The 14,193-nt window shown below is 42.8% G+C and overlaps 1 protein-coding gene across 10 annotated transcripts in view; it reads left to right on the top strand.

Annotated features, from left to right (window-relative positions):
* Nucleotides 1–14,193, top strand: part of SVIL (supervillin) — a 93,155-nt gene that overhangs the window by 19,717 nt on the left and 59,245 nt on the right. For 9 of the 10 annotated variants that reach the window (XM_069958999.1, XM_069958996.1, XM_069958994.1 and 6 more), the window contains 3 exons: nucleotides 11,300–12,130; nucleotides 12,415–12,585; nucleotides 12,990–13,033. In XM_069958999.1, coding sequence (XP_069815100.1) covers nucleotides 11,300–12,130; nucleotides 12,415–12,585; nucleotides 12,990–13,033 — 1,046 coding nt within the window. The remainder of the gene's footprint in view (nucleotides 1–11,299; nucleotides 12,131–12,414; nucleotides 12,586–12,989; nucleotides 13,034–14,193) is intronic. The other variant, XM_069959003.1, reaches the window with a different exon arrangement.

Below are 14,193 nucleotides of genomic sequence, written 5' to 3'. Positions count from 1 at the left end.
TTGTAGAGGAGACCCTTCCTGAAATAGCTTTGTGCGGCAAAAACATCCACATATTCCTGCAAAGTGTGGGCGAGCGTCACAGGAGTAAGTGGAAATACATGAGGTGGTGTCGGCTGTCTCATTCGACTTCCCATAAACGCAATCCAGTAGGCTGACCGTACATGGATATTTTTCATGGGAAAAGAATGAAAGATAAGCTTATCTCCCAGGCGGACTAAGATGACCTCCAAATCATTAGATTGATCCGCGATCAAAATTGTTAGATTCTGACTGTATTTTAATGTATAGATGGCTTGTAATATTATGGCTTATCAATAGGAAATGTCATATACCCATTGGTCATTAGATTCTAACAGTCCTTATATTCTTTTTATATGCGAGCCAAATGCTGTACATGGCTGTTTTCTTGGCTTCAATAAAGAGTGAACCAATTTTAACAAGAGACATCTGTTCCTGTTCTCGAAATAATACCCCCCCCTCTCCCCTCTACAATCAGAGATTTGCTGCAGATCCTGTACATGTGAACGCACCCTTAAAGAGGGGCTGTCTGGATATAAAATAATTTTTACAATGGGCTCTGTGTGCTGCTAAAAAAAATAAAAAAAATCTCCTTCCCCCTCTCTGTACCATACACCCGTTCACAATCACTGGTCACAGGGGTTACCCTTCTCTACCAGTCATTGAGCGGGCGGTACCTGCAGGGTTGTCTTTGTGTTTGAAGGTGGGAGGCAGCAGGAAGCTAGAACCATCAGAACTCCAGTGGTAAGGGATGGGGGCAGATGAGTATGCCTTTTTTTTTATATTTTGGCAGTGATCGGGGCCCTTTGTAAAAATATATTTTTGCCCCCTTTAAGAACTCACACCTATAGATCATTGTACTCCTTTACTTGACCCACAGTCATATTCAGTACAATATTTTTTCTGTAATGACCAAAGGGCTTTAGAGTCCCGGACGCTTAGGGTATATTCACACTGGGCAGAATTGGCGGAATTCCGCGCCTCCGCGGCCCTCCGATAGACACACTGTTTGACAATGAGGCAGGCTGGATTCCACGGCGGAGAGCTCCACCATGGAATTCGCCGATTTGTGAACATACCCTTACACCTGCTGAATGACCCTCTGGTGTCGACTGACTCGTCCTAACTCCAAAGCCACGGTATAGAAGTATAATTTATATCCTTTCATTGTTTTTGCCCACAAGTCTTTTGAAATGTCTAATATCCATTATTTAGTGTTGGAAAGAGGAAAGGTTATCCTTCATAATCTCCGACCTTTCCTTATAAACACTGAAGTGATGACATCAGAGCGGTGTGTTTATACAGATGTTATCGCTAGGCGTTATAACCTTGGTCGCGTTCGGATGCTCTTAATCCAGATCAGAATAGAGGTCTGGGAAGATGGGGGTCATTTCACAGCTGGGTATTGAAGTGTTTGCAAATTCCTGTTTTTTAAGATGTAGTTTTTTGTTTTTTACATTTTTTTTTTTACATGTTTTTTTTTCCCCCAAGCTTTATATATCCATCAATCGTATATAAATGTACGAATTGTTAGTCCAATGGGAGAAGCGTTACTTGTGTGTTTATGATCTCTTAAGTAAAAGCCTTTAAAAAATAATTCACCAAAGACTATAGAAAATAATTTTTCACTTTTCTTTTTTTAAATCTTTCTCTCTGTAAGTTTTCTAAGTTAATTGTTTAATTTGTGTATCTTGGGATCTCCGCACTCCTATATATTACATGCAGCCAGGTCGGAATGACTGTGGAGTAAAACAAAATCCCATATGTTAATATTTAGCGAGAGGTTGTCAGATGGTATTTTAATGGAGAACATGTGTTCCTGAAATAATATAAATCCTCGCTATTTTCCCTTCACTCGGTCTCTTCGTGAGAATCTGGGATGGTCTCCACAAAGAGATGGTTCAATCACTGTCACCATAAAGCTTTACGTAAAGAAAAGGCAGGCGGCTGCGTACACAGGGCTTGAGAGGTGGCTCATGTTAGGATCGAGCTAGTAGAATGGGTTACGGTCATTTTAGAAATTATTCAACTTATAATGGGCGAGATTTATCAAACATGGTGTAAAGTGAAACTGGCTCAGTTGCCCCTAGCAACCAATCAGATTCCACTTTTTCCAAAGAGTCTGTGAGGAATGAAAGGTGGAATCTGATTGGTTGCTAGGGACAACTGAGCCAGTTTCACTTTACACCATGTTTGATAAATCTCCCCCTATATAGTGTTGGGATGTGTGTTGGTCTTATGATAAAACCCTAGTCCAGTGATGGGAACTGAAGCTCCAGGTTGGCTTTGGTTTCCATTGTCGTTCTTTCCTTTGCGAGGCAGTAAACCATCTAGGGCCGCCCTCCAGCTGTAGCAAAACTACAATTCCAATTCTGGGAGAGCCAAAGCTTTGGCTGTCCAGTCATGATGGGAATTGTAGTTTTGCAACAGGTGGGGGCCGTGAATCTGACACCCCTATCTAGGGTCTAAGGTTGACTAAAGTCAAAGCTAGAGATGAACGCTACTTGAGCATTGTCCGATTGTTCGACTCCCACTCTTTAGTAATTGACAGGATAGTGATAGATCTTCATTGGTTGCAATGAGAAAACCGGAGCAGGAGTGGAGACGTGCAAGCCCTCCTATAGAGAAACAGTGTCACACTGAGGCAGACGGGCTTCTAAATTTGCGTGTGTGAACATACCCTAAAGGCCCTATTCCATGGAACGATTATCGTCCGTATTCGGCCATTGCGGACGATAATCGTCCCGTGGAATAGGAGGCAATGATCAGCCGGCATCATTCATGTCGACTGATCGTTGAAGTCGTTTGTCTTTCAACATGTTGAAAAACAATCGACTTTTATATAGCAGCGATCTGCTGCCGCCGCTCCGTGGTATAGGAGCGGCAGCAGCAGACCGCCACTATATCCTATGGGCTGCCCAGACGATCAGCTCCTCCCCCCGGCCCTCCCCGGATTCACCCACTCACTGCTGCCGCGTGTAATAGCGTCGGCAGCGAGCGGGGAACAAGGGGCAAACGAGCGCTGACAGCGCTCGTTTGCTCCTCAGGCCGTGGAATACCGCCTTAAGGATGCCTTTACACAGAGATTTATCTCACAGATTTTTGAAGCCAAAGCCAGGAACAGACTTTGAACAGAGAACAGATCATAAAGGAAAGACTGAGATTTCTCCTCTCTTCAAATCCATTCCTGGCTTTGGCTTCAAAAATCTGTCAGATAAATCTCTGCGTAAAGGGACCCTAAGTACCTCCTTGACTGATGTACAGAGCCTTGTACATCCGTCAGAGAAGCTGGGGAGTGAGGGTGAACAAGGAGACATTTGAGCAGCTCGGCTCCTCCTCCATGACACTTGGATAGAAAAAATTAATTAGGATATAAGTTTGGCAACTGCCATCAGCTCCAGGAATGGTACACCTTGCTTTTATACCCAGATATCCCACAATGTCTTTAGCTTTTAGCAGAAAATACAGCTGACAGATTCCCTTTAAGCGTGATTATGTCTGTCACGAATCTGCAGCGTTGGATGTGGGAGTCTTGGAGACGGAGCTCAGCTCTGTAAGAGAAGTGGGGGCTCAGCATAGATCCTTGTCTGGTCCTAGAGTAATAAGGTATAGAAACACATAATAATTTACTATATTAATTTTTGAACATGGCAAATTCTCCATTAATGGTGCGTTCACACCTACAGGATCTGCAGCAGATCTGCAGCAGATTTGATGCTGTGTTCAGTTATTTAAATGAAATCTGCTGCAGATCCTGTAGGTGTGAACGCACCCTAAAGGGGTTTTCCAAAAAATACTGCTTTCTTCCAAAAACTGCATTATCCTCGAGTTTTGTGTGTGGTATTACAACTGAATTTCATTCACTTAAATGGAAACGCAATACCATAGGCAAAGTAAGGACAAGAGTGGCGCTGTTTCTGGAGGAAAGCAGCTATTATTTTCTTATCCTAGTATCTCCTTTTCAGCTGCCATTATTCCTGTAGGGGCGCTGTGTTATGGCCATATTACATGGAGCGATAACCTGATCAGTCAGACCTATTATCCGCATACTATCGCACCACGTAATAAAGAGAACGATCAGCCGAGGAAACGATCATCAGCTGATCGTTGTCTCTCAACCTGGTGAAATAAGGGCTTTATTTCACCCCGACTGTAACTTTGCTAATCCAAACTGTCCACGCTCCCCAGTATCCACCTAACTTCCGCCTGCTGCCACCGCTGGATCTTCTAAGTAGATCTCTGAAGTGACAGGGGACTCAGCCAATCACTGGCTGCTGCGTTGTCCGGTCTTGGTCAATGATTGGCTGAGCAGTCTGTCACTGCAGAGACGGGTGTGGAAGGTTCTGTGGCGGCTCCTGGCGGCAAGGAAGAAAACTTTATTTTCTATATACAGCTCTTGCTGCACAATAGTTGAGCCGTGTAATAAGCTGAGTAAGCGAGCACCAATCTAGCAGAGCGGCACTCACTTATCCAGAACATTTAGGCCGTGTAATACAGCTCTTAGCCAGCTGACTCTCATATAGATTACAGCTATTGGCTGGGTCCCCACATGTCCTTAAGATTTGGTTTATAGTTGGGCACCCTTTTAACACAAAGGAATTGTCAAAATTGTACAAACCCTTTAAACTGGAATTAGACTTGAAGCTTAAAGGGGTATTCCGGAGGGAGAAAAAAATTCTAATAAAGTGCCAAAAGGTTTTACAGATTTGAAATTTACTTCTATTTAAAAATATCAAGTTTTCAGTACTTATCAGCTGCTGTATGTCCTGCAGGAAGTGGTGTATTCTTTTCAGTCTAACACAGTGCTCTCTGCTGCCACCTCTGTCCATAGAAGTAATTTACAAATCTGTGTAACTTTTTTTTTTTTTTCTCCTTCCCTTAAATGAACTGGTGTCTGAAAAAAGAAAAATCCACTGGAATATCCCTTTTAGCATTAGCGAAACAATGTAAATTTCAAGTTATATTCACTTTAATATTGTTGACCGATTTTTAGATTTTTGAATCTTTAATCAGTTCCGCTCCATCTCTTGGCACCCCCATCAATAGGCTGATCGAATAGGTCATGGCCTATGTGCAAGTGCTCATCATTTGCCAGGCATAGCACCATGTATGTTATAGTGGATGTGCCTGGTACTGCAGCCTAGTACATCTTAGTACCAGACACTACTGCTACAAAGTAGGTGGACCTGTGTTGCTTGAAAATGGTTTTCCCCACAAGTCTGATATTTGGGGCTTATATTAAGAATAGGTCATCAGTAAAAAAAAAAAAATTTTCTTCTTCTCGAGCTTCTCAGATCTCATGTTATTCTGGATCATTATGTCTTTGGAAACTGAAGCGTATTTCTGCTAATGACTCTTGCGTGGGAAGAGATTTTTTTTTCTAACTGGATAGAACTAGTCATTTATTCTCTGCTATGCATTTTCTTTATTTAAAGGAAATCTGAAACTTTCAGTGTTTATTGGACACTAAACTACCTCTCCGAACCTTGGAGAAGCTGGAATGGTAGGCAGAGCATTGTAAATTCTTCCAGCACGCTGCCTCCTTCCAAGCTAACCACCACTGTGTGATCCAGGGCTTCAAGCAGGTCATGTTACATTGCATAGTTTGTCTAATATTGAGCAGCCTAGAGACCACAATACAATTACCTAATGTGCAGCTGTTGTTGGCCAACCCCCCCGCTCTGTTAACTTCATTCCAGGTAGAAAAGAATCTACTATAAAGTATACTCACTATCTGGCAGTATAAAATATATACACGGCCTTTATAAGTCATGGCCATTCATCTAGATCTTTCCAGCTGGCCAAAAAAGTTGCTGGGAAATTTTAAGGAAGACCTCTGGCACCTAGTCCTCCCAACTGCATTTTTCTCTTCCAAGAGTGAATTTTTACAAATCCATTACTTTCATACCCTGGACGTGGCACGGCCACTGACCACACTGGTTTGGTTGGAAATCTCCCCACTAAGGTCCTATTTGGGCCTGTAGTTGAGCATGAAACAAGGAAAAAGAATTTAGTAACATTTTTTTCTTTCTTTGTTCTATCCCTGTTAGAAACCCCTCAAAACTTAGGACGTCTTGCAAAGTTATCGTCCGGCGCAGTGACCAGTTATCCCACCATATTACAGGCAGGTGCACAGATAAAGTGGCTCTACATGGGGTGGACCTTACCAAACCGCTCCATTTATCTCCGTTTTCTTGTTTTGCGGGGGTTTAAAAGTTACCTGAGTGTTTTATGGCTTTGTTGTGGATATCTGGCTTGGAAATAAAACTTCACAAAGTCTGGGGCCTCCTGGAAATATGACAGCTGGGAGATGGGGGGAGATGACTTTCCAGGACTACCACAGGCTGCATCTAACTTCTGCAGCCACAGGGAGTGTGTTGCCGAGCGTTGGGGCTCGGAGAATGTTGTTGCCTAACAGTTTGGCGCCTCCGTTCAACACTACCCATGGTTACTAAAGGCCCTATTCCACGGAACGGTTATCGTCCGATAATCGTCCCGTGGAATAGAGTGCAACGATCAGCCGACATCGTTCATGTCGGCTGATCGTTGCAGTCGCTTGTTTTTCAACATGTTGAAAAACAAGCCACTGATATAGCAGCGATCTGCTGCTGTCGCTCCGTTGAATAGGAGCATCACCCGGGCAGCTCCCCGCTGCCCCCTCCCGCACTCACCCGCTCGCTGCAGCCGCGTTAAATAGCGGCGGCAGCGAGCGGGGAACGAGGAGCAAACGAGTGCTGAGAGTGCTCGTTTGCTCCTCTAAACGACCCGTGTAATAGGCCCTTAAGATGCCTTCAGTTCGGGTGTCTGGACCCAAGGTTGGACTGGGACTTAGTATAATAGGTGTATGCAGTCTTGCTTCTTGTACCTGTGTAGTCTTGCTTTTGTAGATGGTTCCTGAATGCAATAAATGGGCCCCCTAATTCCTTTAACTGAATAATTTTATGATGTTTGTTGGGGGTGGGGGCTAGCCAGCAATTTGTCATCAATTTTACCTTTTTCTTAATGGATGAAAATAAAATAAATCTCCTACTAGCCCTGCAAAAGGAAGAGTTTGTGACTCTGATCTGCATCTCTATAGCCCACTATTATTATTATTATTATTATTATTATTATTATTATTATTATTATTATATATTTTTTATTCTTAAAGGACAAGTGCCATGAAAAACTTTTCCCCAGTAATTGAAGCACATTACAAAGTTATATAACTCTGTAATGTGCTTCAATCACCTATCTGCCTCCCTTCCCTATCTTCCCCCCCCCTCCACCCCCCACCAGGAAGTGTCCTAACTCACACAGACCTAATTACTGTCGTCACCGTCACCAAGCTCTTCTCTCAGCTCCTTCTCCTGTTACACCAGCCTCTCCCCTTCCCTGCCTTGTCAGGTGACTCAGCTTGCTCAGCTCCCATTGGCTGAACAACTGCAAGCCATCACATGTCACTTGCTTATCTTCCCTCCAACTGACTCCAGCACATAGGCAGCTCCCCCCTCCCCTCATACCCCCTCTCCTGCTGCTGTGGACTCAGTGAGTGAATGAGTCATGTCACTAGAGAAGATAAGCTGAGCAAGCAGAGTCACCTGACAAGGAGGGGGAGACTGGTGTAACAGGAGCTAGCCCAGCCCTCCAGTTGATGACATATCCTCACAAGAAGGAGCTGCCTGGTGACGGTGACAACTTCCTGGTGGGGGGTGGAGGGGGAAAAAGACAGGGAAGGGAGGCAGATACGTGATTGAAGCATATTACAGAGTTATATAACTTTGTAATGTGCTTCAATTACTGGGAAAAGTTTTTCATGGCACTTGTCCTTTAAAGCACCCTTGACATACAGGAACAAATCAAAACATGTTCCATTAATAAGGTAAATGGCAGACTTGTACATGGGGATAGAGGACCCTGCCCGCCAGAGCTTACAACCTACAATCATACTGTGTTCTGATGAGGGACAAGAATCTTGAAACTGTTGTCTACAGCTGAATGTCTCATCTTTTTTGAGAAGACTCTGGTCTGGCTGATGTGACTTTGTTTTAAATTTTTCTCCTTCTGGAGATGGAAGCTAATTAACTAAATTTTTCCCATATGGCAATACAGCTGATATTTATATATCTAATGAATGAGATTCTGTGCCCAAGTTTTGGGCGGCGTGTAAGTGTTCAGACCCCAATAGAGAAAATATCTCATGCTTATCTCATGCAGTGACTTGGAGAGTAAAACTCATAACTTTGTGATCCCTTCCATGATCCTACTAGTGCTATATGCTCAGACCTCAACCAAACAAACCATTTGACGTGTCAAGTTTTTATAATGGCAGGGAAAGGCAGTGCAGTTGGATGCAGTTGTTGTTTTTTTTTTTTGGAGGGGGGGGGGGGGACTGGAGTTAGAGACTCAAAATAGTTTGAAAACAAAAAAGTTTTTCCCCGTCATCCTTACTTTATCATGTGTCCTTCATGATCCCTACTTTTTTACATGTCCTCCTAAGCTTTCAATGTGATAATTCTTCTGCACTTTCCCCTTTCTTTTTCCTTTTTATCCCATGTTTAGGATGATTTGGAGGGTTTAGGTCCAGCTTTATACTTGTATCTGAGCATCCGGATCGCGTTTGTCCATCTGCTCCGTCTCTATTTTTGTCTGTCTGTGCATGTGTTGCCTGTCTCTAGTTTTTGATACATGGAAGGGGGGAGGCAGGCTTCTTCCTTTCCAAACTCTCTCCAGTACCAAAACGGAAAAGGAGGAAAGTTTATCTGCTCCACACAGCTTTCAGAGAAGTTTTCTTGCCAACAAACACTGTAACTTTACATTTTTCCAGCACCTGCTCCACTGCTTTTTATGACTTGCCATGTGATTACCGTGCGGTTTATTAAGGTGGTCTCTTTTACGCAGCAGAGCAGGGAAGCAGAAACCCGAGTGGTTCCTTCAGAAAGATTCCGATGGGGACACAGCGTCTCTCATCAGCTGGCCCTCCAGGTACCAGTGCTTGTGGTTTTGTGGCTAATTCTTACCTACTTTTAATTCGGTTGCTCTTTCCAAAACGTTAACCAAATCCAAATGTAACCACATCCATCCCGTAACCACAGAACAGCAATGGCCCCTGTGGCATCACTTACGCACCTGTTTGTTTTCCCTGCCACAAACTTATTGCACAACTAATTGGATCGCAAATAAAAAAAAAAAAAAACTAAAGGATAAAAGTATAATCTAATTTTATAGTTACCACAATGGCTAATAAAAACTGTAACCCTTATATTTGAATACACTAAGACTAAAGATGAGCGAACGTGCCGAAAGTTTGGGTTTGCGCATACGTTCGACAAGTTTGCTCATTCCTGTTAAATGCTGTGAAGATCAAAGATACTTTGTGAAACTTTTCCGTCTTTGCTTCTTGTTTTTGTCTACGTGTAGATCAGCCTCAACCTCTTCAGGGGGCGCTATAGGTTTAGCATACATTAAACATTTGCAATACAATGTTAAGCTGTAGAAATAAACCTGAATCTTGACATTTATCCTACGTAACCTGGAAGTGCGGTGGGGGGGGGGGGGGAGCGGGAAAGGTCGTGTGAAATCTTAAGGCTGCACAACTGGATTCCTTCACTGGTGTTGGATGGATTTAGGCTGTCTGCAGCTGGCCCCATCAGGGAGGGAGATAAGTTTCAGTGATAGTAATGAAAGAAGAGACGTTAATGTTGTTTTGACTGTTAACAAATCTGAAATGTGTCAGCCGTAAGGATTATCTTAGGCAGGAAAATGAGGAATGGGCAGTACTAGATGATGTTTCTGTATAAGTCAGCGCTTTGTTACTTGGAGTATTCAATTTTATTTGTCTTGGTTTAGTATATATTAGAGATGAGCGCAACTCAAGAACACTTGAGCCCAAGCGTTCAGCATTTGAATATTGGTGGTTGAAGAAGTTGGATGCAGCTCTAGGGAGAACGGGAAAACATGGATAAAGCCATAGGCCATAGACTGTATCCATGTTTTCAAGGACTCACTAGGACTGCATCCAGTTTCTTCAGCCACTGGTATCACAATGCTAAATTTTCGGACTCAAGCATGCGCGAGTTGTGCTTATCTCTAATATTGAATCCTTCGTGTTATCTTGTGAGCCTGGTCTCCACTACACCTACAGTAAGTGTCCTACGGCGGCCTTTATTCTTACGCAACTTGGGCTCCTTTTTTTTTTCCCCTCCTTTTTTCTTCTAGAAGATTGTCAGTCTCCTAAGTGTGGTATTAGTGTTGCAGTACCACCATTGCAAGTGCCCATTCAATTAAGGTCTTTGCAACCTTGATCACACGCAAGTCTACATACCCAGATTGGACCTCAACTAGCATGCTGCTGTTGACCGGATGTGTCCATGTATTTCTTGCTTTAAGAAAATTGTATGGCTGGTTGCCCGATGTTTATCGGGAGTTTAAAAAAAGAGGGCTGCAGTAAAGTGTCTTGTTTTTTTTTGTTTTTTTTTTCCTTTTTGGAAGTGAAACTCCCTGATTGGAGAGTAATCTGGCCCTAGTTCTATGATAGGGCAGCTGTTTAAAAAAAAAACAGCCAATCAAGCGTCAGTGGCCAGGAAGAGGGCGGAGGCCGCGTGACTACCCTCATGCTTGGTTATCGGGAGTCTGGACCGAGCATTAAAGATGTGTGTTTTGTTGTTTTATTTTTAATTGCCAGTCACAGCGTCTGAAAGCTGTGCCTAGTAGCTTTAAGGTACTGGGGCCAGATCACACTCCACCTTTAAGGTTTGGTTCCCTATAAATATAGATGATAATTTACGTTTGAAGATTTATAATACAACTTATTTCTAAGCTGATGCACTTTAGAAGAAAACTACTTACTGCCATCTAATACTGCTTGTCATAACCGTACTACTCGCAAGAGATCATATAGAAGGGATAAGCGGTGAGTTTGATAGATAAAGTAGGTAAATGTCGGTTGCCATGTATTTGGTACTAAAGGAAACTTTTAGTTCCTAAATTGTGACTCCTCTTTGCCCTTCTACATGACAAAATCTGCTGTTTAAATCTTGATGCTAAGAGGGACCTAGAAGCACATTGCAGAGCATAGCCAAGAGATTATCTACCAAGACCTCAGGCTAGATGGGACAATTATCCCTCAAAGGAACTTCCCAATTTACAGGATTTGTGTTGCTTCTTGTAATAAATCTGGCTTTCTCAAGTTACTTCTCTTTTATGTCCTCTTTTTTTCATTTTCTATACTTTGTTGTGATCATTATACTAATTCTTTCCATACAGTGAAGTTTGAAATTCTAATTAATTTTCTTTTTTAAAGAGTTAAAGTTAGAGAGAGACTGGTGCGAGATGAGAACATGCATGGGAGTCCAAAAGCTGATACAGAGACCTCCACCCAAAAGAAGCACCTTGCCGCCCCGGTCTACTTTAAGCCTTTTCAGTCCGAGAACTCTGCATTCGATAGAGTCTTTAAGCAGCCCACCCCGGGCCGTCAACCCATTCACGGCTACATCCAGCCAGCTAATGTTGCCCACGCCCCTAAGATTGTTTCCCGCACCCAGTCTGACAACGTTATGGTGTCTGCCTTTACTACCTCACTAAGAAATCCACGGGCAGTCAATGAGGTGAACATTGATAAACCGCGTCAACTCAACCAAGGTCCCAAGTTTGAGCCCTACAAAGCCGAGACTAGTAATGGTAAGCTTCATGACTCATTTGAGGAAACTCCAAGATTTATATCCTCCTATGTCGACCAGCAGAAGAGTGATCCTCCTAAGGAGACGCTTCCATACATGTCACATATTGCTATACCCCAGAAAAAGTCAAACGACAGCTTGGGAAAAGCCGAAGCCATTATGTACCTGCAGAGCGGCTTGAGCCCTCAGGCGTACAGACCACCAGGGCAAGCCAAGGAAGTTTCAACCATGAAGCATAAAATGCTTGTGCGCTCAATGTCCGACTCCGGCACACCCAAATCAGAAGCAATTCAATTTAAAGCTTCAGAAGTACAAAAAGAAATGGTCTTTTCAGGCACCGAAGAGAATACCCACATTGCCAATGGAGAAGCCGGAATGGTAAACACTAAGGTGTCTGTGGCCCAGCTTAGGACTGCATTTTTGGAGACGGCAAATTCCAGCAATAAAGCAGACCCGTGGGTGATGTTTGCAAAACTTTTTTCCCCCCATTAATAGTGTGTGACCCCTGCACGTCCTCAACTTACCGCACAATATATCCTTAGATGCACTTGTTTGGTGACCAAATAAGAATACTCACTCTTTGTCAGCACAAAGCATCCTCTCTCTCGGAATGTTGTTGTTCGTCCTCTTGCATGGTGTTCGATGTTTGACATGTTTGCTGTGTTCTATACTTTCATCCTTATCTTTCTTTCTTTCTCTCCCTCTTCTCTTTCCAATAACCTCCATCTTGGTTACAAAGTGAACCCAAGGCTGAAATGCCAACCTCAAGTGTTGATCTTGGTGCAGCCAATGAGCGGGAAAGAGGCCCGCGAAGGCCAAGACTCTATATCTCTCCCGGGGACAATAGAAAGACTTCTGAAAGATTTAGAACCCAACCTGTAACCTCAGCTGAACGAAAAGAAACCGATAGGTACGCATAGGAGTGACCAGCTAGAGCCCATACAGTTGGGACCGATGATTGAATGGCTTGAGCGCGTGTTTTGGCAGCAGCCCAATGGATCACGCTTTTATTTTACTTATTTTGCGCCCACGACTAAAACTTAAAGAAATTGCTTTCCTTGTTTTTCAGTCCCGTATATATTATATAATATATAGTAGCTTCAGAACTTCTCTGGATTTTGTGCACATCGACAACTTATGGAGAAACCTAAATCCTTAAAATGCCATTTTTGCACTTTTTGTATTTGTTTTTTATTTATTTTTTGTTAACTTGCTGTGCAATGGATTTATTCACATTTTGCATGAGTTTTACATTATGAGAGAACATCAGTGGATTGACATAAGACTGGATAATGATTATTCTATCTTCCACAGGACAGCGTTTTTTCCCTCTCCACTAGTACAAACACCTGAAGAAGGCAAGTATATTTCCACCTTTTTGTATTTATTTATTTATTTTGTTTTCTTGATTTGGTATTTGAGATATATATATATATATATATATATATATATATATATATATATATTATTTTTTTTTGAAGACTGATAAAAACATTGAAATTCAAACAAAGACTATCCCAGCCCCCCTTCCCCTTAGCCGGCTTTTTACCTTTGTCCCTACTTTTCTTATATTACAATTAAAACCAATATGGCCCACTTCACACCTCCGTGGCCATTTTTACGATCAGGGAACACTGATCTGGAAGGCTTCAGGAAACCATCAGTGTTTCCGGATTGTAAAAAGGAGGATAAAAAAAACCACATACTCGCCAGCTGCAGCAGGGACCTCCTTCATGCTTCTCCCTCTGTCTATGGGCTTTACGAGTGCACAAGTGACATCACTCATACACTGCAACGCTGGTGTGGGAGAGAGAGCGGCCTCTTGTGGCCGGAGTAATAATGCAGCCTCCAGACAGAATCGTGCTTGATAGGGTTGGAAGCCAATGGCCACATTTAACTGTAAGCACTTCTGATTAGTTTGGGTGTAGGTTTTGCAGCTTAGTTTCCTTAGGGTATGTCCACACTGAGTAAAAGCAGCAGAGCCCCCCGTTGCAGAATCCCGGCTGCCTCGGTGTCTCTATGCGATGACGTGCGCGCCTCCGCTTTCTCTGCTCAAAAAATTGACATGTCAATTCTTTGAGTGGAGAACGACGAAAGCGAAAGCGTGCGAGCCATCCCATAGAGACACTGTGTGAGGCAGGCGGGATCCTGCTGCTTTTACTCAGTGTGTACGGGGCCTCAACGTAAATGGAACAGTTTTATCCTTTCAAACCCCTTTAGGGCTTGTTCATGCTGCAAATTCAAGACGTGAAAAATTCTGCCATATTTTAATGCAAACTTTTATCTAGGTTTGTAAATCTCTCACTGACTTTTAATATGTAGAATTTACACAGAAACGTGAAAACGCAACAAAGTCAATTTTTTTTTTTTTTTTTTTAAGTATTATTCCTCATGGATTTTTCAGCATAGTATAGAATTTCCCTTTGAATGCTATTAGAGAGAATTTTTCCTGCCACTCTGATTTGGATACAGAATTCTCCATCCAGATCAACCCATCAGTGGCAATTGATAGCTGTCC

This window comes from Dendropsophus ebraccatus, chromosome 2 (genome assembly GCF_027789765.1).
Source record: "Dendropsophus ebraccatus isolate aDenEbr1 chromosome 2, aDenEbr1.pat, whole genome shotgun sequence".
Classification (NCBI taxonomy): domain Eukaryota; kingdom Metazoa; phylum Chordata; class Amphibia; order Anura; family Hylidae; genus Dendropsophus; species Dendropsophus ebraccatus.
This window is presented reverse-complemented; position numbering and strand designations above follow the sequence as displayed.